The sequence below is a fragment of the Sciurus vulgaris genome (assembly GCF_902686455.1).
Source record: "Sciurus vulgaris genome assembly, chromosome: 2".
NCBI lineage: Eukaryota > Metazoa > Chordata > Mammalia > Rodentia > Sciuridae > Sciurus > Sciurus vulgaris.
Genome location: NC_136462.1, coordinates 99,501,097 through 99,524,906, shown reverse-complemented (window position 1 = coordinate 99,524,906; position 23,810 = coordinate 99,501,097). Strand labels below are relative to the sequence as shown.

The following is a 23,810-nucleotide window of genomic DNA, read 5'->3' as shown; positions in this document are numbered from 1 at the left end:
TGCTTGTTTTGACTTGTAACCACTAATTTGTCTTGTCTAAATGTCCAATCACATTATAAAACAAAGTACTGATCTCTCCAGCACAGCATCCTCTGAAACATCGGGAGTCATAGATGAACCTGTTGGGGGATTCTCTAACTTTTCTGCTCCTTTGGTTTCCTTAGAACTCTAAATTGTTGTGTCTGAGGTGGAGGAGAGCAAGATGGTTTTGGAAATGCTGAATCCGATGCACTATAATGTCACCAGCATGGTGCCAGAAGTCATGCCAGTCAGTGCCATGCCAATTCTGCTGCTCACCGGTCTTCTTCTCTTGATTTGGAATTATGAGAACACATCCTCAATACCAGGTAAGTCATTTACTTATTTCTGAGCCTAAGGAGATAGTATCTTCAGGCTTTTGATTCATGATGATAAAGAAAATTTTGCAAAAGGACAAAGAGCAAACCTTTGGTAAGATCTCTGAAGACCATGGCCATAATAGCAAAGGAGAACCAAGATTAAAAGGTTTATAACAATTATCTGCACATTTTAAATGAAATCATTTAAAAATATATCTTAAATAAACCCATCCTGTCTGCACACTGCTTTGGAAAAATAGACCTGGCACGAATACTCTTTAAAGTAAGCTTAAGATGGGGTGGAGCAAGATAGAATTCCAGATTTTTTGTTAATTTTTTAAAAAGAGATTTAAATTCATTACAATTTTGCCCTACGGCTGAAATGTCTCTGGAATGCCTTCTTCCTCCTTTCCTTCTCCCTCCTGCTTTGCCTCATCTGCATCCTCTCGTTTTCTTGTGTTGCTCCTTCTCTTTGTTTTCTCTTCTTGGCAGTACATTGATAGTTGCATCCCAGCAAAGGTTGCATGGGACCTGGGCAGTGGGAGAAGAATGGGGGCCACCACCATCCCCTTGGAACATCACAACCTGATGGAATCTTCAACAAGTCCCATGAGTCAATTAAAAGTAAAGAATATTATAATTATCCAGATAATTCCAATGGGAAAATCCTACCATTCCACCACTACTGCTTTAATTATCAGATAGCAGATTAATTCATAATTATCGGAACTGTTCCTTTAGTTTTCAATGTAAATGCCTCCTGGCAGGCATCTGTTCCCAATTTCATAAGCTATCCAATAACACTGTTTCAAGAGCAGAGTGATTACGTAATTCTGAGTCAAGCCTCAACATAGGGTGACTGAAAATGGGTATATGGGGCTGGTACAAAATATTCTGTGTCCAGATTCTTTCAAAAATGTTCCAGCTAATTGCCTGTTTCTCTGTCTGATTCCGCCTGGTGCTTTAAGTTACTTGAATGCCAAATTTAATGGGACATTTAGTTAATTTTGTTCCCTGCTCTCCAACCTCTGGGTCATCTCCAGAGGAGGAGTCTTAGAGCTGAAGGAAGACTCCTTCCTGGTCTTTGACTTGAACTCCCATCCTGATGCTCCTCTTCCTCACTGGATTTCTCCTCCACCGTGGACTCCTCAGTCAGGGTCAATGAATGGTAGGAGTGAAGTGGGCGGGTGTCACAGGGAGGGGTGGAATGATTCTCTTTCCTTCTCTTCCCTTTTCTTCTTTAACAGTTGAGGTGTTAAAGTCTAATCCACTTATATTATCAGAGCAACTTGCAAAGAGAGAGAGAGGTCAGAATTGTCCACCTCTCCAGTCAAGTCACAGGTTCTCTAACTTTTAGTATATTAGAAGAATCATCCAGGATCAGACTGAGACTTTTGAAGGCAGATGTTCCACACCTAGGAAAATGCACCCAACTCCCCCGATTCTTGTGCCGGAAGCACTGGTGATATTCCCTTGGACCCTTGAGTGAGAAGTTCATCCTATGCAGAACAAGTGTAAAAACTGGAAGCCCTAAAGCCAGAGTCAGGAGGCTAGGTGGCATCTCACTTTGTCCTCCCCTTCTGGGTCTGGGACACTGGCAGTTAGATCACAGATAGTACAGTGGGTCTCTGGCTCTGTCAGAGGTGGGGCACCCCGGCTGATGTTTTAGAAACTTTCCTCAAGTGCCTTCATGTTTCCTCAAGTGACAGAGATGCACCCACCTTCTTCATCTGATAGAAGGGGAAACAGGTCAGAACAGGTGATCTGCCTTAGGTTACAGGTTATGACAAATGTGAGAAACTAGGGAGTTTTACAAGTGAGGGGTGAAAGCCCAGAGAAGGGAAACGGCTTGTCAACTATCCAGTGGAAGGAAGGTGAGAGCACAGGGGACAATTGGGAGGTCCTCAGTCCCATGTTGCTGAGCGCTTTGCTACCAGGAGTTTCTGGCTTCACACTAACGTGAGGTCTGGTTAGAATCCTATAGTGGCACAGACTAAGAGCCTGTGGTTACTGGTTGCGGGTGGGAAGATGAGAAAATGGTTCTTGTAAGGGTGGTGGTTCTTGCTGCTCCATTCTCCTGACCTCCTGCCAGCTCTCTTGCATCGTGGATCTCTGGGTTCTTGGTTTTGCAGGTTCAGGGAAAGCTCAGGGTCATCAAAATCTGAAGGGAGTTTAGAAGGCATAATGCTTAATAGACCTTAAGTTATAAGTTACAAGACAGATTCACAGCTGTTTTCTCTGGTGAGGTTGATGTTATAATGCCTATTTTTGTGGATGAAAGACTGAGGCTCGAAGAGGGTAGAGGTTGTAGAGCTAGTAAGTGATGGACCCGGGACTCACACCTAGGCTTCGTCATTCATGTTTTCTGAGAAGACCTGCCAGATCCGGTGCTTAGGGGTGGTGGGTGTGCAAAGACAAAAAGTGTGGTTTCTGACCTGGGAAGTGGAGGACAGGCAGATGGCATAGTGCCAAAGAGGGGGCAGTGAGAATCTGGGGGAAGAAAGGCTCCTGTGGGGCATAGGGGCATGGGGTTGTAGGCTTCAGTTCTGAGAGATACCCTAAGTCCACTGATCTCTGTCCAGGACTCTCAATACCTGACAACTGGCTGCTCTCCCTTCTCCAAGGACACACAGCCATCCTAACCTTGAATATGGGTCCTCTCCCTCCAGAGGCCACCCTCTGCCCCGGGCACCACATCCCCAGAGCAGGGCACTTGGCAGAGGACATGGCAACATGTTCTTTTTCCCACTAGAAACTATTTCACAGAAAAGTGCACAGTGTGATGGAAGATTTGCCATCATGGCCCCGCACAAGAAATAGGATGTTAATGGCATTCCAGAAGTTCCCCGTGTGCCCTTTCAGTCACTCTCTCATTCCTGGAAGTAAACACTTTCCTGGAGTTTGTGATAGTCCCTCCCTTACATGTTTTGAAATAGTTTTGTCTCCTCATTTCACATGCCCAGACAATATGGTTTAATTTTGCCTGGTTTTAAATGTTCGAACAATCAAAGTGTACATGTATTTATCCTTCTGTCTTGCTTCTTTGCTGGATGTTATGTTTGTAAGATTCATCCATGTTGTGGCAGGCAGTTGTAGATCATGTCATGGTCATATGGTACCGAGTTTTATGAACATCTCGTGGTTTGATATGAATTCTGTTAAGGACACTTGGGGTGTCTCCAGTCTGGGACTATGGTGGACAGCGTGGCTGTAAACATATGTGTGCACAGGTTTGTTAGGGTGTATTCTGAGGTGTGGAATTCAACAGCTCTTGATTAGGACAGCGGGTGAGCAATCCCAGCTGTTGGCTTCAAGGAGGCTGTCTCTGCACAAAAATGCAGTGAAGGATTTACTACTCCTCTTAGGGTGTGAAAGAGGTTCCTGCAATCACCACATGCCTAGATAAGCAATCCCGAATCTGAGAAGCAGAGAGCAGAGTAATGTGGATGCAACCAGACTATTCCCTTAATATTTTACCCAAGTTTATGTCCTTCCGGAGCATTTTTCTCTCCAGCAGGGTTAGAACACTAGGTTGTCAGCCCACCCACAGGGTTATTGCAATCTCCCTTTTTTCAGAAGATACAGCTCTCCACTGTCATATCCTATGTTTCAAAATGTCTTCATTTTGAAATTTTATGTTTTGCAAATCTTTTTTGTTTTAAGTGACAGGGGTCTCATTATGTTGCCCTGGCTGACCTTAAACTCCTGGACTCAAGTGATCCTCCTGCCTCAGCCTCCTGAGAAACTGGGACTCTAGGGATCTGTCACCATACCAGGCTAACTGTCATACATTCAATTGGAATTGTGGCTCCCAAATATTAAGGTTTTCTACATGGCACCAAACTTTTAGATAAAAGATGGAAAGTGCAGTATTTTGTTACTATGTCTTTGTTTCTCATGGGACTTGCATATTAAGTAAGTGAATGTTTGCCAAATGAGTCTATACTCAAAGTTAAGTAGATATTTGACCTCCTTGAACTAAATGTATGTTATATATTTTTTCATTTTTTATCAAAATGTAAAATACCCTGAATAAGAATAGCATTCAAATTTCATTCTCTATGTTAACTGCAAATAATTAATGAATTTTGAAAATTCATTAAGGAACTACTGAGCATGTAGTGTGACTGAGCTATAAATATCTAGTGATGTAGTTTGTTATTACTTATTTTAACTGATTAAAGGTTGCTATATCTGATGACATTTTATGGAAATATATACTCAATCAAATCTATTTGTTTAAATCTTTTTAAAGAACTCAATGGAATTATTTTAATATAAAGGCAATCATCTAGTATATAATATGAAGTGTTATTAAAATAATCACAAGATTAATGACCCTTTGATGATATTTTGGTTTTATAGGTATTAATGAAGATCTTCTTCAAAGGGGAAAAGAGCTGACAATATTGTTCATATTAACTCAGCCATTGCAAAGTACAATATTAAAAATTGTTTGGATGATTTCAGTGAAAGCTTGGATTATCTAGAGCTCTAGATAATCCAATATGTACAGCTCTAGCCTGGGGGTGAGGGTGCTCTCTTATACAGTTAAGCATGTTTCGGCTTCACAACTATTTAACTAACAAAATGGAATTAAAGAGGAAAGATTTACAAAAATGACGACTTTACAACTCCTAAGACCATCCTGAAAATTTTTATTTAGTTTTTTTCACCCCCACCAGTGAAGTCCTACTACCAGGTTTGTTCTCTCCTGTAAGCAACATCAAGTTTCCCCGTCATTGCCTGGATTTGTGTTCTTTGCAATCCTGCCCGTGTCTATATAAGGAAGGATGCACGTGGCCACAGATCTTGGCTAAAACCAGATCATGGGACTCAAACCAGTCTAGACACTGAGAAGGCTCGTTGCCTAATTCCTCAATTCTTAGCTTTATTTTGCCTCATGAGATTTAGTTTAAGATTCTTTTCTTAAACTGAGTCTCTTTTTTTGAGAGGAAAAGATGTGAATGTTCTTAGCTTGGACATTTTCTTTGCAGGTCTTGCTTCTCTCAGTTAAAAGGATTATTCCCAAACTGCCCAGTTCTAACCCATCTATTCTGTCAACTGGGGCATTCAAAACCAGAAGTTTTCAGACAAAACCAAACTGCCAAATAGTTCTCTCGCTTGTCACTTGTCATGGTTTCCACATTCATTAACAGTGAGATCAGCTGGCTTGTAGGCAAAACACACTGGCACTGTTTTACTTGGGAAGAAATTAGCACACATCCTCCAGTTCATTGAGGCTGAAATGACCGAGACCAAATGGAGTTGATGTGATGTGAATCCTGAAATACTTTTCACTCACAGAGCCTCAGGATAAGCTTGTTTTGGTTTTTCATTTTAAATTGCTTTATTAGTGAGTTACCGATAGATATCAGAAGATATAAAGAACGTTGTAAAAAGGGGTTTCAATGTTTAAAGGACTATTCAATGGATTATGTGTAACACCTAAACTAGCCCTATAAAAGGCATGCAAAAAGTGGCAGCTACTTTGTTCATCCCCACTCTCATTATCCATAGGACTGTGGCCCTAAGATGCTATTGAGCTAGAATTAGCTCAGCAGCTTTCCTTTCATACGTGATAATGTTTCTAAAGGACAATAAAACACATTGAGTATCCCTCCCCCAAAAAAGAAGGTTTAGCTCTAAAAAAACAACTACTTCTGGTTTGCTAAAATTCAATGTTCTGATGACTGTCCTAGGTCCTGGCTACTGTATGGGAATTGGGCCTCTCATATCCCATGGCAGATTCCTGTGGATGGGGATCGGCAGTGCCTGCAACTACTACAACAAGATGTACGGAGAATTCATGAGAGTCTGGATAGGTGGGGAGGAAACACTCATTATCAGCAAGTGAGTCTGTTAATAAAACCAGAGACATAGGGGTGGGGCATGACTCAGTGGTAAAGTGCAAGGGCCCGGGTTCAATCGCCAGCGCACAAGATCATCATCATCATCATCATCATCATCATCATCATCATCATCATTCATACTTTAAAATCAAGACTGAAGTTTTTTCTATTTAAAAAAATTATTTTGATACCTTGATATCTTGGTAAGTCTATGATTTTACTGCTGTAATGAAGGTGAGTAATTCCCAGGTAACACTGCATGCAAACAAAATAACTGGATTGAAGTCAGAGGTACAACAGATAAGGAAGTCTGGAAAGTTGGGAAATTATTCAAAACTTCTGAGCAATGAATGTGGAAACTCAGAATCCAAACGATATGTTGATAAAACATACTTCAGGGAGAGGCATTATCTTTCCTGCTTTTCTGAGATTCTGGTCTTACCTCTACAAGTAATCATTAAACAAACACACATACAAAACAAAACCAAAAAACCCTTAAAATAAACAATGAGAACAAAACCTGAGACCCAGGATATGACCAGCAGTTTACTAAAGTTTTCTAACACTACTCTCTGAGTCCTCTGAGAAAGCAGACAGCAAATCGTGGCATTCAGCCATTCAGGCGCTGCCTTCCTCCTGAGACTGTGTCCATATCCTGGCCTGGCAATTTCAAATAGGTCAGGATCAGCATCACCCATTAAGAAAACATGTCCTCCCTCCCTGCATCATTATGTTTTCTGAGTTACCTTAGTATGTTGACCTCATTCTAGAGTTAACCAAATATGCTTCGACCATGCACTAGTTTTCTTGTTTATTGATCTTAGAAAATGAAGCATTTCAAAGAAGGCATATTTCACTAGATTTCAGATATCTTGACAAGACCTTTAGCAAAGCTAAGTGTCTCACTGATAAGTTTTTTTTTTTTTTAAATTTTTTTATTTACAATTCCTGATGGAGCTTTACCCACAAACTAAAACTGACCAAGATGTTTTACTAATTTGTTGGAATTGTTGATCCTGACACATAGACTATTGATACAAAAATAAGTAAAGCATTTCTGGAAACTCCATGAATTTTTCAGGTCAAGGTTATTTATTTCATTTCATTAAATACTGTGGTATCCTCAAAGCCCAATTTTTGAAGCAGATGCTGAAAAAAGGAAGCAATGGGAAAAAAATGTGTTGAACTTCCAAATATTTCAGACTGTCTAGTAATGTTATTTTGGATCTGTCCAATACCTCAACTTTTGCTTGGGGTTTCTGTTTTATTCAGTTTGGTGTTGAAGCCCTTTCCAGAACAGCTAAAGCAGACCACATTTATTCAACTAAACATAAATGGCTGCAGGTGGACATGTCATTGCCCTGGGTTCATTGTAAAACACTGCTGTAGTGATTCTCAGAATGTGGTCCCTGGACTAGCAGCCTCAAACAACCTGAGAACTTGCTAAAAATGCAAATTCTTTCCAGGTGTGATGGCACACGTCTGTAATCCCAGCGGCTCAAGAGATCAAGGCAGGAGAATCACAAGTTCAGAGCCAGCTTCTGCAACTTAGCAAGGTCCTAAGCAACTTAGCAAAATCCTGTCTTAAAAGAAAAAATAAAAAGGACTGGGGATGTGGCTCTGAAAAAGTGCTTTTGGATTCAATCTCCAGTACAAAAAAAAAAAAAAAAAAAAGAAGCACATTTTTGGGCCCCACTCTCATCTACTAAATAAGAAAGCCTATGTTTTGACAAGCTTTCCAGGTAATTATGAGGCACACTTGAATTTGAGAACGATTGCTGTACTGAATAGACCATAATTACTCTTTGATTTTACTTGTCCTGGTCTATTGAGCTCTGGTCAGTCAAATTTGAGTGAATGTGATTTTATTTTATTTTTTGTACTGGGGTTTAAACCCAGATGCACTTAATCATTGAGCCACATCCCCAGCTCTTTTTTTATATTTTATTTAGAGACAGGGTTTCACTGAGTTACTTAGGGCCTTGCTAAGTTGCTGAGACTGGCTTTGAACTCACGATCCTCCTGCCTCAAATCTCCTGAGCTCCTGCGATACAGGTGTGCACCACCACACCAGGCTTGAATTTGATATCTCGATATATTCTCATTTTAAAAATCAGTACTTATAGTCAGTTTTAAAACTGGTTACTGTTTCCAAAAAATCCTGGGACTGGCATCCTTTGGTTTGGGCATTGAAACATTTGCTCCTGTTTTTTCAGCCCCCCGCTCAGCATGCTACCTTCCAGCCCTCCCCAGTTCTGCATCTGTCTGCCTTCCCTGTTACCTGTTTCCCTTGGCAAACAGGTGAAGTGACCCTCAGGATATTTATCCAAAAAGAGATCTACCCATGGTCAGAATCTAGAGCAGTGGCCTCTCATCCCAGATGCATATTAGAGTCTCCCAGGGAGATTTTAAAGCCCCAATGCCCAGGCCTTCCAGATCAGAATCTCTGGAAGTAGGACCCAGAGGTTAGTGGTATTTGAAGCTCCTCAGCAGCCTGCAGAGCTTGGGAACTTTCTATCTAAAGAGAAGGGAGGAGGACAAGAGGGCTTTTGTGGTGGATTAGGGGAATGAGCTAACCACAGCTGAAGTGGCGTGGTCTTACTGCATTACTCTTGAGTCCAGCTGGTGGTGGTGCCATAGGACTAGATTGGGAGTGAAGAACCATGGATTTGAGAACAGAGAATCGGGCAGAAATCCCTCTCAGTAGATAGATGATATACTTAGGTCACCAGATAAATTCCCTGGGAGCCCAAAGACAATTCCTAAAGTCAGATGCTTGTTGCTTTTGGCCACTGGTTGTCTTCATTAGGAAAGTGACCTTAGTCACTCAGGCACTGATTCACACAGAGGCGTGGACATAGCCTACCTGCCCTTCCCCCAGCTCTCCCAGTCTTTTCTTGTCCTGTTCTCTCAGGCTTTTCACTTGTTGGAGTCTTTGTGTTCTCTTTAATTGCCTCAGAGCCGCTCAATTTTGTTGTTAAAGGCTGAGGTCCCCTCAGGAATAGGACATGTTTGTGCCCATCTCCTTTCCTTGCCTGCTCTTCGAGTTCCTTCCAGAACTACCCGTACCTCTTGACAAGACCCCATCGGACCTCAGAAAGCTTTTTATTTTTATGTGAATAGTTTGCCATATTACTTTTTTCTTTTTAAAAGTTTGAAATCTGTAGTCATTTCAACTGTGTAGCATTCAAAATAACTTTTCCAACCAGCTTAGCCAAGTGTTAGGGGCTGCAGAACTTCAGGGGAAGAAGTAAGGCATGAGTGCTACTGTCATGCTGCCTGAACAACTTGGGGCTTTGAGGTAAGGTCCCTCACTGGTCATCTGTAGATGAAGTATGCACAGTTCCCCAGAGTAGCTCCCAGGCAGCTACACTTAAGTAAGGGTTTACAGATGCTGTACCTGATATCATATGTTCACTGTATGTGTATATATTAGTTCTATCATAAATACCAAAAAATTTTGAGTTATATCCATAAAGGGTAATTAACAATTAACATGCTAGTTCAAGTTTCACATGCATATCTGCTGGCAATTAATATACTCATTGGGATTATATTTGTACCCTTGTCTTAAATATGTGTAAATTTACAAGAATTCACACAGTTATTCTTTCAACATCCATCAACAATCTAGGGCTGGGACGGTAGTTCAGTAACAGAGCCCTTGCCTAGCATGTGTGAGGCATTGGGCTCCATCCTTAGCACCATATAAAAATAAATAAAATAAAGGCATTCTGTCCATCTATGACAACAAAAGAATTTTTTAAGAGAATCTATTATATACTAAGTACTATATGATCTCAAGTTTTAGTAATCATAATTGGCTGTCCATTCATTCATTAAACATTTATTGAGAACTTGCTCTGCGTATCAGGTATTGTTCTAGACTCTGGGGATTTGGCAGTATTATACTTTAGGAATACAATCAGCCCAATATTCTTGCCTTTGTGAAGCAATACATTATTAATAGACCAATATTAAACAAGTAAATATTTACTACAATCATGCATCACTTACCAATGGGGGAATATTCTGAGAAATGCATCATCAGGCAATTTTGTCTTTGTGTGACCATCACACAGTGTACTTACACTAAGATGGCTATGATGTCACTAGATGATATAATCTGATGGGACCACCATCATATTATGTGATCCAGTATTAACTGAATCAATCAATGTTATAAAGTTGCATATCAATCAGAAGTGTGGCCAACAGTCTCAATTTGCCTGCGACTAGGGGATTTTCTAAGATGTGAGACTTTCAATGATAAAACAGGGACAGTCCTGGGCAAAACAGGATGCTTGGTCACGTGAATGTCAGATGGATATATACTAAAGAGAAAAAAGCAGGGAAAGGAGTGGAGGTCGAATTGTGAATAGGCAATCTGAGGCAGGCCTCCCGGGGAAGCTAGCATTTGAAGGAAGACCTAAAGGAAGTGAGGATTTGAACCACGTGGAAATCCAGAGAAAAAGTATTCTAGACAGAAGGAATGACAAGTGGTAAAGTCCTGAGGCAAGAGCCTGCTGCAATGTTCAAGGACCAGGCTATAAAGACACTAGAGTGGCTGAGTGGAAGCACAGAGGAAGGGAGATTAAAGTCATAACAAGGCATCGGAGCTTGCCTGCCCTTGCAGGATATTTTAACAATTCTGGATTTAACCCTGCATGAGTTTGAGCAGAGGGTTGACATATCTGGCTCGTTCATGTCTCAGCAGAATAATTCTGGCTGCTCTGTTTAGAACTGGCAGTGAGGGGACAAGGGACGGGAGCAGAATGACTTGTTCAGCAAGAGATGAGAGTAGCTGGTTCAGAATGCAGCAGGAGAGGTGGTAAGATGATAGGGTGAGATTCTGGTTGCATTTTGAAGGAAAAGACAATAGGAATTGGTTGCTAGATTGGATGTTGGGAGTGAAAGGAAAAAAGAATTAAGTGATGCTCAATTTTTTGTCTTGAATGCCTGGATGATTGGAAACGTCATTACCTGAGCTAATGGGAACAAGTGTGGAGTGGAGAGATCCAAACATGTTGGCCTTGACATGCCTAATGGACATCCGAGTGGGATGTTAATAGGGGAGACTAGTACATATCCGGTATAAAGCAATCAGAATCTAGCAAAGGAGACTGAGAAGAAATAACCAAACAGAGAAAGGAAACCAAGGGAGTGGGGTGGGGTGGGGGGTGCCTGAAACCAAGGTGAAGAATGCATTTTAGGAGGAAGGACTGACAACCACATCAAATACTGCCAACAGGCCAAGTGGAAGGGTGGAGACTTGAGTGTGGCTTCCGGAGCGGCCATGGGTGACCTGGAAGAGAACAATATCAGTGGAATGGTAGGGAAAAAAACCTGACCAGAGGAGAGAAGGGGTGATGAGTCAGAGGTGGCAAGTGTAGATAACTCTTCCTAGGAATTTGCCACAAAGGAGGTAGAGTTGTCGCTAGCTGGTGAGAGGGATGCATAGTCAAAGAGGTTTTCATTTTCACAATAAGGGAAATCACAGCCTGTGGGGCATGGTGGGAATGATCAACCACAGAGTGAACTTGCTGATGTAGGAGAAAGAGAGAGTATGCCAGGCGAGATGTGCAGGAATCCCGAAAGCAAGTGGAGGAACTGGCCTTCAATAGGGAAATAGAATTTCCCCCACAGTAGCAGAGAGAAGACTGAATATGTGGAGCCAGATCCTGGAGGCTGCAACTTCTGGGGATTTTACTCTAGTTGCTCTTATTTCCTCAGGAAAATAGGAAATAGAGTCTCCAACTGAGACCCAGTAGGGGTGGGGTACAGTGGGGATGGAGTAGAATAGTCATGTAGAAGTGAGAATGGACTAAGGAGATGGAATTGAATCGCTTGCTGCACTAAGGGCCCATCTGAATTCAACTGAGACCTGTCAGCAGGGTGGGTGTGTGAGTGTGTGTGCACATGCATGTGGTGCACACACACACACACTGCGTGATCTGTGCAAACACAGAGTAAGCTAAGAGCTGGATTTAGCTCTTGATTTGATCACTTGGTTAGAGTGCTTATAGTCAGATCTCTGTTATAAGGATTGTTATTCTCTTGCTAGACAATCCTAGACTTTAAACTGGGTTAGTGTTAGAGGGGGCAAAGGACAGTGAAGAGGTGACAGGATTGATAGAACACGTCTCGGGTGCAGAGCAAGTCTATACATAGGCAAGTGTTCTTAAATGTTTGTTTCCAATTATTTCCTTAATTGCCTTCTCCTCTTCCTAGCACTCATCGTTGTCGAACCTGGTCACACGAGTATAAGTTGCATAAATTCAGAACTGAGACATTTCCTCCCTACCACCTAAGCGCTTACGACATGAATAGACAATAGATTTACCCTCTTTGGAAATGTCTTTGACTTGTCATGTTTAAAAAAGAAGAATGACTCCAATAACCAGATATCTTTACACTGTCCACTGTCCCTTCTAAGCCTGAGGACTCAGCTGGTGTCTCCTCAGTGCTGAGAAATCCTCACTTTCCCAACGGTATGACACTTTCCTCAGCCAGTGTCACCAGCCAGCCCACACGGACCAGGAGGAGTCTGGAAGGGTGCTCCTATCTCTTCCCTAACCTTCTTTTCTTCACTCTCCCAATTTACGCTGCTTAGATAAACCCAGCCTCACTTTGATAAATGACCTTGTTTTAAATTGCTCTCTTGTGGCCAGTCACAGATACTGCGCTCTCCGTATCACTTCTGCCTGATTGGCTTTGTCACTTGCCAAGTCGGAGCTTGACTGAAAATAACTGAGATGTTGGCACCCCCTACAGGACACAGGGATTTAAAAAGTAGCTAACAGTTGGGCTTATGTCTGAAGTTTCTTAATCATTCTTTTTAAAATTGATGAGCAAATTCTTCAAAGATATATGCCTATATTATTAATGCAGTTTCACAAATCTCTAGGGGCCAGAGCAGGAAAATAGAATTCTTCTTGCCCTCTAATTATTTAAAATTTCTAGATCTAAATTTGTGAACAAAAATATAAAATGTACTTACTCTCTGCTTGAATTGGAGAATGTAAGAAAAGTCAAAGTTTCAAATACTTTTATTATTAAGAATTTCAGTCCTCCCTATAGTATGATTTTTCTAAATTAACTTGCTGGAATACATATTGGAGCTTCTAGATTTTTGTTTTCATTATTGTTGCTAGTAAGAGGAAAACTTGTTCAAAATTTGAAGTCATTTGATAAATATTCTCTGGAACAAAATCAAGAGACTATTGATTTAAATTTTTTTCTAAAAAGTAACTCACTTACATAACAATAGTTATTTTAAAAACTTCTTACCACTGCTATTATTTCAGTGGTAAGAAAAATAATTTAAAATTCTAGTAGGACCATGTGTTTGATTAATACGGAGTCTACGACCTAATCCATTCAGTTAGATCAGAGCTCTTTTGAGCCATTATCTTCTATGGGAAGGTATTTTGGCAAGCATTACTTGAACACTAAGTAAGACTAAGACTAAGTCATCCTTTAGGAGCCAAGTGTCAACTTTGAGAGGGAGGAGAAAGTAACAAGATTGCCTCTCCAGCCCAGACTGAGAATCAGTTGCATATAGCTACTCCCAATCTTGAAGGGCTATGTGTTCTGGAAATCTCCACAGTAAGAGAATTTGCAGTTGAGAAACAAAATTTCAGAGAAGTGGGGAGGGAGAGACGAAGTGGCACTGAATACATGAAACCTTGTATAAATATTCAGTCCACCAGAATTAAAAAATAGCCACGTCTGAAATAAAGATAATAGGTCTTTTATGCATCTTGAATTTGCACTATTGGGCACTATATGCAAACTGCACTATTCCTACACTTGCAACATCCTATATTTTAGGAGAAACCTGTCACCCTGGAGACCTTGACACATAATTATGGAGACAAGTCAAGATGCAGTGCCCAGAGATAATTTCTCTTACCACCACAGTTAGCCTTCCAGGTCCACGCACCCAGGCTCCGACAAAGACGAGAGCCAGAGGTACTCAGGGAAATCTCTTCTGAGCCCACAATAATACCCCACTGGAGGGACTAGGCCTGATGGTAGCCTCTGGGGGTTGGGTGATGAAGACAGAATTGCTGGTTCCAAACTCACAAAACAAGACTTCAATAATTCTAGCAACCTGCCATTCTGTGACTCACTCTCATAGGCAGTGGCACTATCTGGAGTGGAGCCAAATGGAATCCAGGAGGCTGAAGACTATCCTGACTCTCATGGAACAGAGGATCCATTTCATAACAACTTTGCAGCTCTGACCCTGGTAGTGGTTAAAGGGTTGGTGACTTGGGTTAGAGAGGAAAAGGAAATAAAGAACAAGGTTGTGTGTGTTCTATTTTTTGTGATGCCCAGACAAGGAGTTAGTAGGTAGAACTGAATTAGTTGGAGAAGGATGTTCACATGGCGACAGATGTATTTATTCAACCTGAATACTAGAAGCCAGGCTTTGCATTTGAATTTGCTAAGAGAGCCATCACATAGTCAAAATGCATCACCATGAATTCTCCCCATGGTGAATTAACCTCAAGGTTTGCTCTCTTTTCAGGTCCTCAAGTATGTTCCATGTAATGAAGCATAGTCACTACATCTCCCGATTTGGCAGCAAACTTGGGTTGCAGTGCATCGGTATGCATGAGAATGGCATCATATTTAACAATAATCCAGATCTCTGGAAAGCAGTTCGACCTTTCTTTATGAAAGGTAAGCAAGAACCCAGCTACATACTTCTATGTGATCTATGAACGTGTCTTTTTAAAATCATATTTTCAACTTTGCTGTTTCACAGTTTTGAAATAATAAAATGATGAGAAGGGTTAATGTTCTTTACACCTTTACTATATCTTGGACATTGTTCTAAGCACTTGATATTTAAATCTCACAGCAACTTTATGTGGTGAATACTCTTATCACCTGCATTTTACAGAAGGGAAAACTAAGGCATAAAGAGGTTAAGTAACTTCTTCAAGGTTCCAACATTAGCAAATGGTAGTCTCCAAGATGTAACACCAGAACCTACATTTATAGCCACCACAAATTCTGTTCTTCCTGTCAGCATATGAAGCAAATTCACGAATGTGAAGGAGATTGGTATACTTAGAATCATTTCAATTAAGAATTCAGTGTCAGCCATATGTTTGATTAAACATGATTGAACAGAGTGCTTGTTGAATCATTGACAGCCATGATGTTTGAAGAGAAAACAATTCGTGAATAAAATTAGAGAATTTTAGGACAGGGAAGGACTGTGTATGTTGCTTCATCTGGTCTCTTGAGTTTTATAGTTAAGGAAATAAAGTCTTAGAGGGGTGGTGATTTTCGTCCAGGAAGCACAGCAAGTATTGGAGGAGATCTGATTTCGAGCTTCCTTATCTAGTGAATTTCCCCTTTTACTATGTCATCCGGAAAGGAAACTGTTGGGAACATACATGCCCATCCTTTGACATTAACATTAAGCATCAAGAAAGATAAGCGTGCCCTGAAAATCCTGTCAGTGATGCAGATGGACTTTAGGTCTGACCCTGTACCATATTATACTTCCCTCAGTCAACCTCTGGTATGATAAGTTTGGGTCACCTGGATAATCCACAATAACTCTTCCTCTCAAGGACCTTCACTGAATCATCTCTGTCAAGTACCTTTTTCCTTTGTAACATATTAGTAGATTCTGGCCAGATCAATATACCCATGCCTTACAAAACTGCAGAAGAAATTAATGTACAAGTATAAGACTTGGGTTATAGGTTGTGCATTCAAATCCCAGTGCTGTCCCCTAACTAGCTATATGACCTTGGGCAAGTCATTTAGCTTCTTTGTACTTCAGTTCTCTTATCCACAGAAGTCGATAAATATTATAAAATTGTTCTCTAGTGCTATTGTGAAGAACATATTAAATAATGCTTTAAGATCTCATAGAAATATAAATTTTATTTTACTTTGTCATTTGACTCAGGTTTATTTGGAAAATGTGAACTAGTATTTAGGAGTAGTTGACTTTGGGATTGAGAGGGGGCAGGCCAGCACATGATCAAATACTGTCCTAGGTAATAATAATGCTTGAGGTGTACACAGTGCTGCAGAGCCCAGACAAATGGGCTATCAAACCACTGAGGAATCAAGGCAGAGTTTTTGGAGGAGTGGATGCTTACCATGAATTTTGAAAGAAGTTAAAGCTACCAATTAAGCAAGCGTGACAAAGAAAGACATTCGAGGTTTCAAGATGGCGGCCTAGAGGGTGGCTGCATTTCATGTTGCTCCAGGACTCAGGATTCAAAAGAGGAGATATTGAGAGACTTGGCACCAACTCAAAGCAGCCAGGGGAGTCTCTCCCGTTGGGGAGGCGTCCCTGATGGGACGGTAGTCCCGGAACGCAGGGAACTTTGTGAAGTAGAGCTGCCGGTGAGACGCCCCTCCCCCCGCTGGAGCAGTGAACTCGGACAACTGGGAGCGTCGTAGAGGAGGCCGCTCAGCACAGCGCTGGGACTCGGAGCAACCACTGGGGCTCCGGTGGCTGCCCAGGGGAGGAGCGGTGAGGAGAGCTGTGTGGACTCAGAACACCGGGGCCTGCCCTGAGGAGGAGGAGGAGGAGCGTGGCCGCTTGGATTCGGAGTGACTACACCAGAGCTACAGGCGGCTGCCAGAGGAGGAGCTGCGTGGCGAGCTGTTTGGACTCAGACCACTTCTGAACACTGGGGCCTGCCCGGAGTAGTAGTAGTAGGAGGAGGAGGAGCGTGGCGGGTCGTTTGGACTCGCAGTGACTGCATTAGAGCTCCAGGCGGCTGCTCAGAGGAGGAGGCGATTGGTGAGTTGTTTGGACTTAAAGCGACCGCTCCTGAACATAGGGGGGCTGCCTGGAGGAGAAGCATGGTGGGACGCTTGGTCTTGAGTGGCCGCACCAGAGCTCTGGGCGGTTGCCCAGAGGACGCATGCAGTGGGTCACGTGGATTCAGAGCCACTCAGAGCGACCGCTCCTGAACACCCGGGGGGTTACCTGGAGGAGGAGGAGGAACGGGGAGGGTCACTTCGACTTGGAGTGATTGATTGCCCAGGGCTACGGGTGGTTGGTGGGAGGAGGAGGCCCGCAGTGAGTTTCTTGGACTCCTAGTGACCGCACCGGAATACTGGGCAGCTGTCTGGAGGAAGAGGCGTGTAGCAGGTCTCTGGGACTCAGAGTGATTGTACGGAGCCCTAGGTGGCTGCTCAGAGGAGGGGCCGCATAGCCAGACGATTAGGTGCAGAGCAGGGTCCCAGGATCTAGGAGGCTTCTGGGTGGAAGAGCCGCACAGAGACAAGCTTAGGGGTGGAGCGAAGGTTCCAGGACTGTGGGCAGATTCTCTGAGGAGGGGCAGCCTAAGGAGATTCATCTGCGAAGGGTGAGGCTCCCAGGCTCAGGAGGTAGGGCTGGGCCCCTGGGAACTTTGCAGAGGAAGGCAGCCCAGCCCAGGCAGTAGCTGTAAATTGAGGGGAACCTCTAGGAGGGAACTGACCAGTGAGACCTCCCCACCGGATGAGTCTTCCCTGCCGGGTGAGGTTTCCCCACAAGGACGGTAAAACCAGAGACACAGGCCCAAACAGGCCTTGCCTCAGCCCGCAGCCTAGTTCCCCTTTGGATGACCACTGGTCAACAAGTGGAGGCACCTCTTCCCACTAGCAGGGAATATACCCCACCTGAAGGCCACCACTCCTAGAGAAGCAGCTTCCTTGTGGAGCACCGCATTATCAACTTCCTCCAAGACTTCAGCCTACTGAAGGCTAAGAGGGGATATATATAGAAATCTTCAGGGACATTATAAGTCAATAGAGGAAAACTGCAATATCTCAGCGGTCCACTGATACCTGAACAATATGAGAAAACAAGGAAAGAAAATGCTGCAAACAAATCTAGATGTTCCATCAATAAAACCCAATGACAGCATGGCAGAAGAAATGACAGAAAAGGAGTTCAGAATGTACATAATTAAAATGATCAGGGAAGGAAACGATGAGATGAAAGAGCAAATGCACGCACTGAATGATGAGATGAAAGAGCAAATGCAAGCATTGAATGATCGCACCAATCGACAGTTAAAAGAGCAAATAAAGGAAGCAAAAGATCATTTCAATAAAGAGTTAGAGATATTGGAAAAAAACCAATCAGAAATCCTTGACATGAAGGAAACAATAAACCAAATTAAAAACTCCATAGAAAGCATATCCAGTAGGACAGAACACCTGGAAATCAGAACCTCAGACATTGAAGACAAAATATTTAACCTTGAAAACAAAGTTGAACAAACAGAGAAGATGGTAAGAAATCATGAACAGAATCTACAAGAACTATGGGATATCATGAAAAGGCCAAATTTAAGAATTATTGGGATTGAAGAAGGCCTAGAGAAACAAACCAAAGGAATGAACAATCTATTCAATGAAATAATATCAGAAAATTTCCCAAATCTGAAGAATGAAATGGAAAATCAAGTTCAAGAGGCTTATAGGACTCCAAATACACAAAATTACAACAGACCCACACCAAGGCACATTATAATGAAAATACCTAACATACAAAATAAAGACAGAATTTTAAAGGCCACGAGAGAAAAGAATAAAATTACTTTCAGAGGGAAACCAATAAGAACATCAGCAGATTTTTCAATCCAGACCCTAAAAGCTAGAAGGGCCTGAAACAACATTTTTCAAGCCCTGAAAGAAAATGGATGCCAACCAACAATCTTATACCCAGCAAAACTTACCTTCAAATTTGACGATGAAATACAATCCTTCCATGATAAACAAAAGCTAAAAGAATTTACAAAAAGAAAGCAGGCATTACAGAACATTCTCAGCAAAATATTCCATGAGGAAGAGATGAAAAACAAAGAAGCAAATCAGCAAAGGGAGGAATTATCCTAATGGAATTGTCAAATAAAGGAGGAAACAAGTTGTGTCAAACATATAAATAAATAAAATTTAAAAAATGAACCAAATGACTGGGAAACCAAATCATATCTCAATAATAAACCTGAATGTTAATGGCCTGAATTCATCAATCAAAAGACATAGACTGGCAGATTGGATTAAAAAGAAAGATCCAACAATATGTTGCCTACAAGAGACTCACCTCATAGAAAAAGATACCCATAGACTAAAGGTGAAAGGATGGGGAAAAACATACCATGCACATGGACTCAGCAAAAAAGCTGGAGTATCCATCCTCATTTCAGAGAATGTGGACTTCAAGCCAAAGTTAGTCAGAAGGGATAAAGAAGGTCATTTCATACTGCTTAAAGGAAGCATAAATCAGCAAGATATAACAATCATAAACATCTATGCCCCAAACAGTGGCTCATCCATGTACTTCAAACAAATCCTTCTCAATTTCAGAAGCCAAATAGACCATAACAAAATAATACTAGGTGATTTTAACACACCTCTCTCACCACTGGACAGATCTTCCAGACAAAAATTGAACAAAGAAACCATAGATCTCAATAACACAATCAATAATTTAGACTTAACGGACATTTATAGAATATACCATCCAACCAAGAGCAAATACACTTTCTTCTCAGCAGCACATGGATCCTTCTCTAAAATAGACCATATATTATGCCACAAAGCTAATGTTAGCAAATACAAGAAGATAGAGACACTACCATGTATTCTATCAGATCATAATGGATTGAAGTTAGAAATAAATGAAAGAGTAAAACACAGAAACTATTCCAACATCTGGAGATTAAACAATATGCTATTATATGATGAATGGATAACAGAAGATATTAGGAAGGAAATTAAAAAATTCTTAGAGGTAAATGAGAACAAAGAAACATCATATCAAAATCTCTGGGACACTATGAAAGCAGTACTTAGAGGGAAATTTATTTCATGGAGCGCATTTAATAAAAGAAGTAAAACTCAACAAATAAACGACCTAACACTACAGCTCAAAGCCTGAGAAAAAGAAGAACAGACCAGCACCAAAAGTAGTAGAAGACAGGAAGTAGTTAAACTCAGAGCTGAAATCAATGAAATTGAAACAAAAGAAACAATACAAAAAATTGACAAAATAAATAGTTGGTTCTTCGAAAAAATAAACAAAATTGATAAACCTTTAGCCACACTAACAAAGAGAAGACGAGAGAAAACCCAAATCACTAAAATTCGGAATGAACAAGGAAATATCACAACAGACAGGATTGAAATACAAAACATAATTAGAAGCTATTTTGAAAATCTATACTCCAACAAAATAGAAAATTTCGAAGACATCAACAGGTTTCTAGAGACATATGAATTGCCTAAACTGAACGAGGAGGACATACACAATTTAAATAGACCAATTTCAAGTACTGAAATAGAAGAAGTCATCAAAAGCCTACCAACAAAGAAAAGTCCGGGACCAGATGGGTTCTCACCCGAGTTCTACAAAACCTTTAAAGAAGAGCTCATTCCAATACTTCTCAAAGTATTCCATAAAATAGAAGAGGAGGGAACCCTCCCAAACTCATTCTATGAAGCCAATATCACACTGATACCTAAACCAGACAGAGACTCATTGAGGAAAGAAAATTTCAGACCAATATCCTTAATGAACATCAAAGCAAAAATTCTCAACAAAATTTTAGCAAATCGCATACAAAAACATATTAAAAAGATAGTGCACCATGATCAAGTGGGTTTCATCCTAGGAATGCAAGGTTGGTTCAACATCAGGATATCAATAAACGTAATTCACCATATCAATAGACTTAAAGTCAAGAATCACATGATTATTTCAATAGATGCAGAAAAAGCATTTGATAAAATACAGCACCCCTTCATGCTCAAAACACTAGAAAAAATAGGGATAGTGGGAACATTCCTTAACATTGTAAAGGCCATTTATGCTAAGCCCATGGCTAATATCATTCTAAATGGTGAAAAACTGAAAGCATTCCCCCTAAAAACTGGAACAAGGCAGGGATGCCCTCTTTCACCACTTCTATTCAACATCGTTCTTGAGACTCTAGCCAGAGCAAATAGACAAACCAAAGAAATTAAAGGGATACGAATTGGAAAAGAAGAACTCAAACTATCCCTGTTCGTTGATGACATGATTATATATTTAGAGGAACCTGGAAATTCCACCAGAAAACTCTTGGAACTCATAAGTGAATTCAGTAAAGTAGCAGGTTACAAGATCAATGCTCATAAATCCAACACATTTTTATACATAAGTGATGAATCTTCAGAAAGAGAAGTTAGGAAAACTACCCCATTCACAATAGCCTCGAAAAAAATAAAATACTTGGGAATCAGTCTCACAAAAGAGGTGAAAGACCTCTACAATGAGAACTATTCAACACTAAAGAAAGAAATTAAAGAAAACCTTAGAAGATGGAAAGATCTTCCATGTTCTTGGATAGGAAGAATTAATATTGTCAAAATGGCCATACTACCTAAAGTGCTATACAGATTCAATGCAATTCCAATTAAAATCCCAATGACGTACCTTACAGAAATAGAGCAAGCAATTATGAAATTCATCTGGAAGAATAAGAAACCCAGAATAGCTAAAGCAATCCTTAGCAGGAAGAGTGAAACAGGGGTATTGCAATACCAGATCTTCAACTCTACTACAAAGCAATAGTAACAAAAACGGCATGGTATTGGTACCAAAATAGAAAGGTAGATCAATGGTACAGAATAGAGGACATGGACACAAACCCAAATAAATACAATTTTCTCATACTAGACAAAGGTGCCAAAAATATGCAATGGAGAAAAGATAGCCTCTTCAACAAATGGTGCTGGGAGAATTGGAAATCCATATGCAACAGAATGAAACTAAACCCATATCTCTCACCATGCACGAAACTGAACTCAAAATGGATTAAGGACCTCGGAATCAGACCAGAGACCCTGCGGATTATAGAAGAAAAAGTAGGTCCAGATCTTCAACATGTCGTCTTAGGACCAGACTTCCTTAACAGGACTCCCATAGCACAAGAAATAAAAGCAAGAATCAATAACTGGGATAGATTCAAACTAAGAAGCTTTCTCTCAGCAAAGGAAACTATCAGTAATGTGAAGAAAGAGCCTACAGAGTGGGAAAATATCTTTGCCAATCATACTTCAGATAGAGCACTAATTTCCAGAATCTATAAAGAACTCAAAAAACTCTACTCCAACAATTCAAATAATCCAGTCGACAATTGGGCTAAGGAAATGAATAGACACTTCACAGAAGAAGATCTACAAGCAATCAACAAACATATGGAAAAATGTTCAACATCTCTAGTTATAAGACAAATGCAAATCAAAACCACCCTAAGATTCCATTTCACCCCAATTAGAATGGCAATTATCAAGAATACGAGCAACAACAGGTGTTGGCGAGGATGTGGGGAAAAAGGTACACTCATACATTGCTGGTGGGGCTGCAAATTAGTGCAGCCACTGTGGAAAGCAGTGTGGAGATTCCTTAGAAAACTTGGAATGGACCCTCCATTTGACCCAGCTATCCCACTCCTTGGCCTATACCCAAAGGACTTAAAATCAGCATACTACAGAGATACAGCCACATCAATGTTCATAGCTGCTCAATTCACAATAGCCAGACTGTGGAACCAACCTAGATGCCCTTCAATTGATGAGTGGATAAAGAAACGGTATATATACAATGGAATTATATATTCCATATATATACAATGGAATATTACTCAGCCATAAAGAATGATAAAATTATGGCATTTGCAGGCAAGTGGATGAAATTGCAGAATATCATGCTAAGTGAGATAAGCCAATCTCAAAAAGCCAAAGGACGAATGATATCGCTAATAATTGGATGATGACACATAATGGGGGGGAGGGAAGGTTTAGTGTTAGGGTTAGAGTTAGGGTTAGGGAGGGGGGCAAGTATGGAGGAAGGAAGAAATGTATAGAGGAAAAAGAGGGGTGGGAGGGGTGGGGGGAATGGAGAAAATAACAGAATGAATCAAACAACATTGCTCTATGTAAATTTATGATTACACAAATGGTATGCCTTTACGCCATGTACAAACAGAGAAACAACATGTATCCCATTTGTTTACAATAAAATAAAAAAAAAAAAAAGAAAGACATTCTAGGGGTAAGAAATAAAATATTCCAGAGTGACATGTCCAGGGATCTGTCAGTAATTCCTGGTGCCTGGCATGGACGCATGCGGGGATAAAGTCACGTGGAGGGAGGGACCAGATCACCAGACCCTTCAGATAAGCCAAGGAGTTGAGCTTATCTCAAGAGCTTTGAGGAAATCACTAAAGATTTTAGTAAAATGACACGAATCTATGTGTGTTTTTAGAAAAATCCCTCTGCTGGCAGAGTGAATGATTAATTGGCAAAAAAACATGATTATGAGCAGAGAGAACAGTCAGGAGCTACTGAAGTGATGCAGGACGGATGGAGGGGAGTCCATAGGTATAAGAAATGTTAAAAGAGTAGAACCTAAGGCCAGTGTGGTGGTGCATACCTATAATCCAAGCTATTGGGGAGGCCAAGGTAGGAGTGTCACAAGTTCAAAGCTAGCCTCAGCAACCTAGTAAGATCTCAAAATTTAAAAATGAAATAAAAAGGGCTGAGGATATAGCTCAGTGGTAAAGCACCCCTGGGTTCAATCCCTAGTACCTCA

At 41.0% G+C, this 23,810-nt stretch overlaps 1 protein-coding gene across 1 annotated transcript in view; it reads left to right on the top strand.

The window, feature by feature from the left end:
- Positions 1–202: 202 nt before the first annotated feature.
- CYP19A1 (cytochrome P450 family 19 subfamily A member 1) overlaps positions 203–23,810 on the top strand; it is a gene marked incomplete at its 5' end in the record, with an annotated part of 42,198 nt that continues 18,590 nt past the window's right edge. The window contains 3 exons of the mRNA XM_079126499.1: positions 203–347; positions 6,041–6,191; positions 14,727–14,881. Of these exons, the coding sequence (XP_078982625.1) occupies positions 203–347; positions 6,041–6,191; positions 14,727–14,881 (451 nt within the window). The remainder of the gene's footprint in view (positions 348–6,040; positions 6,192–14,726; positions 14,882–23,810) is intronic.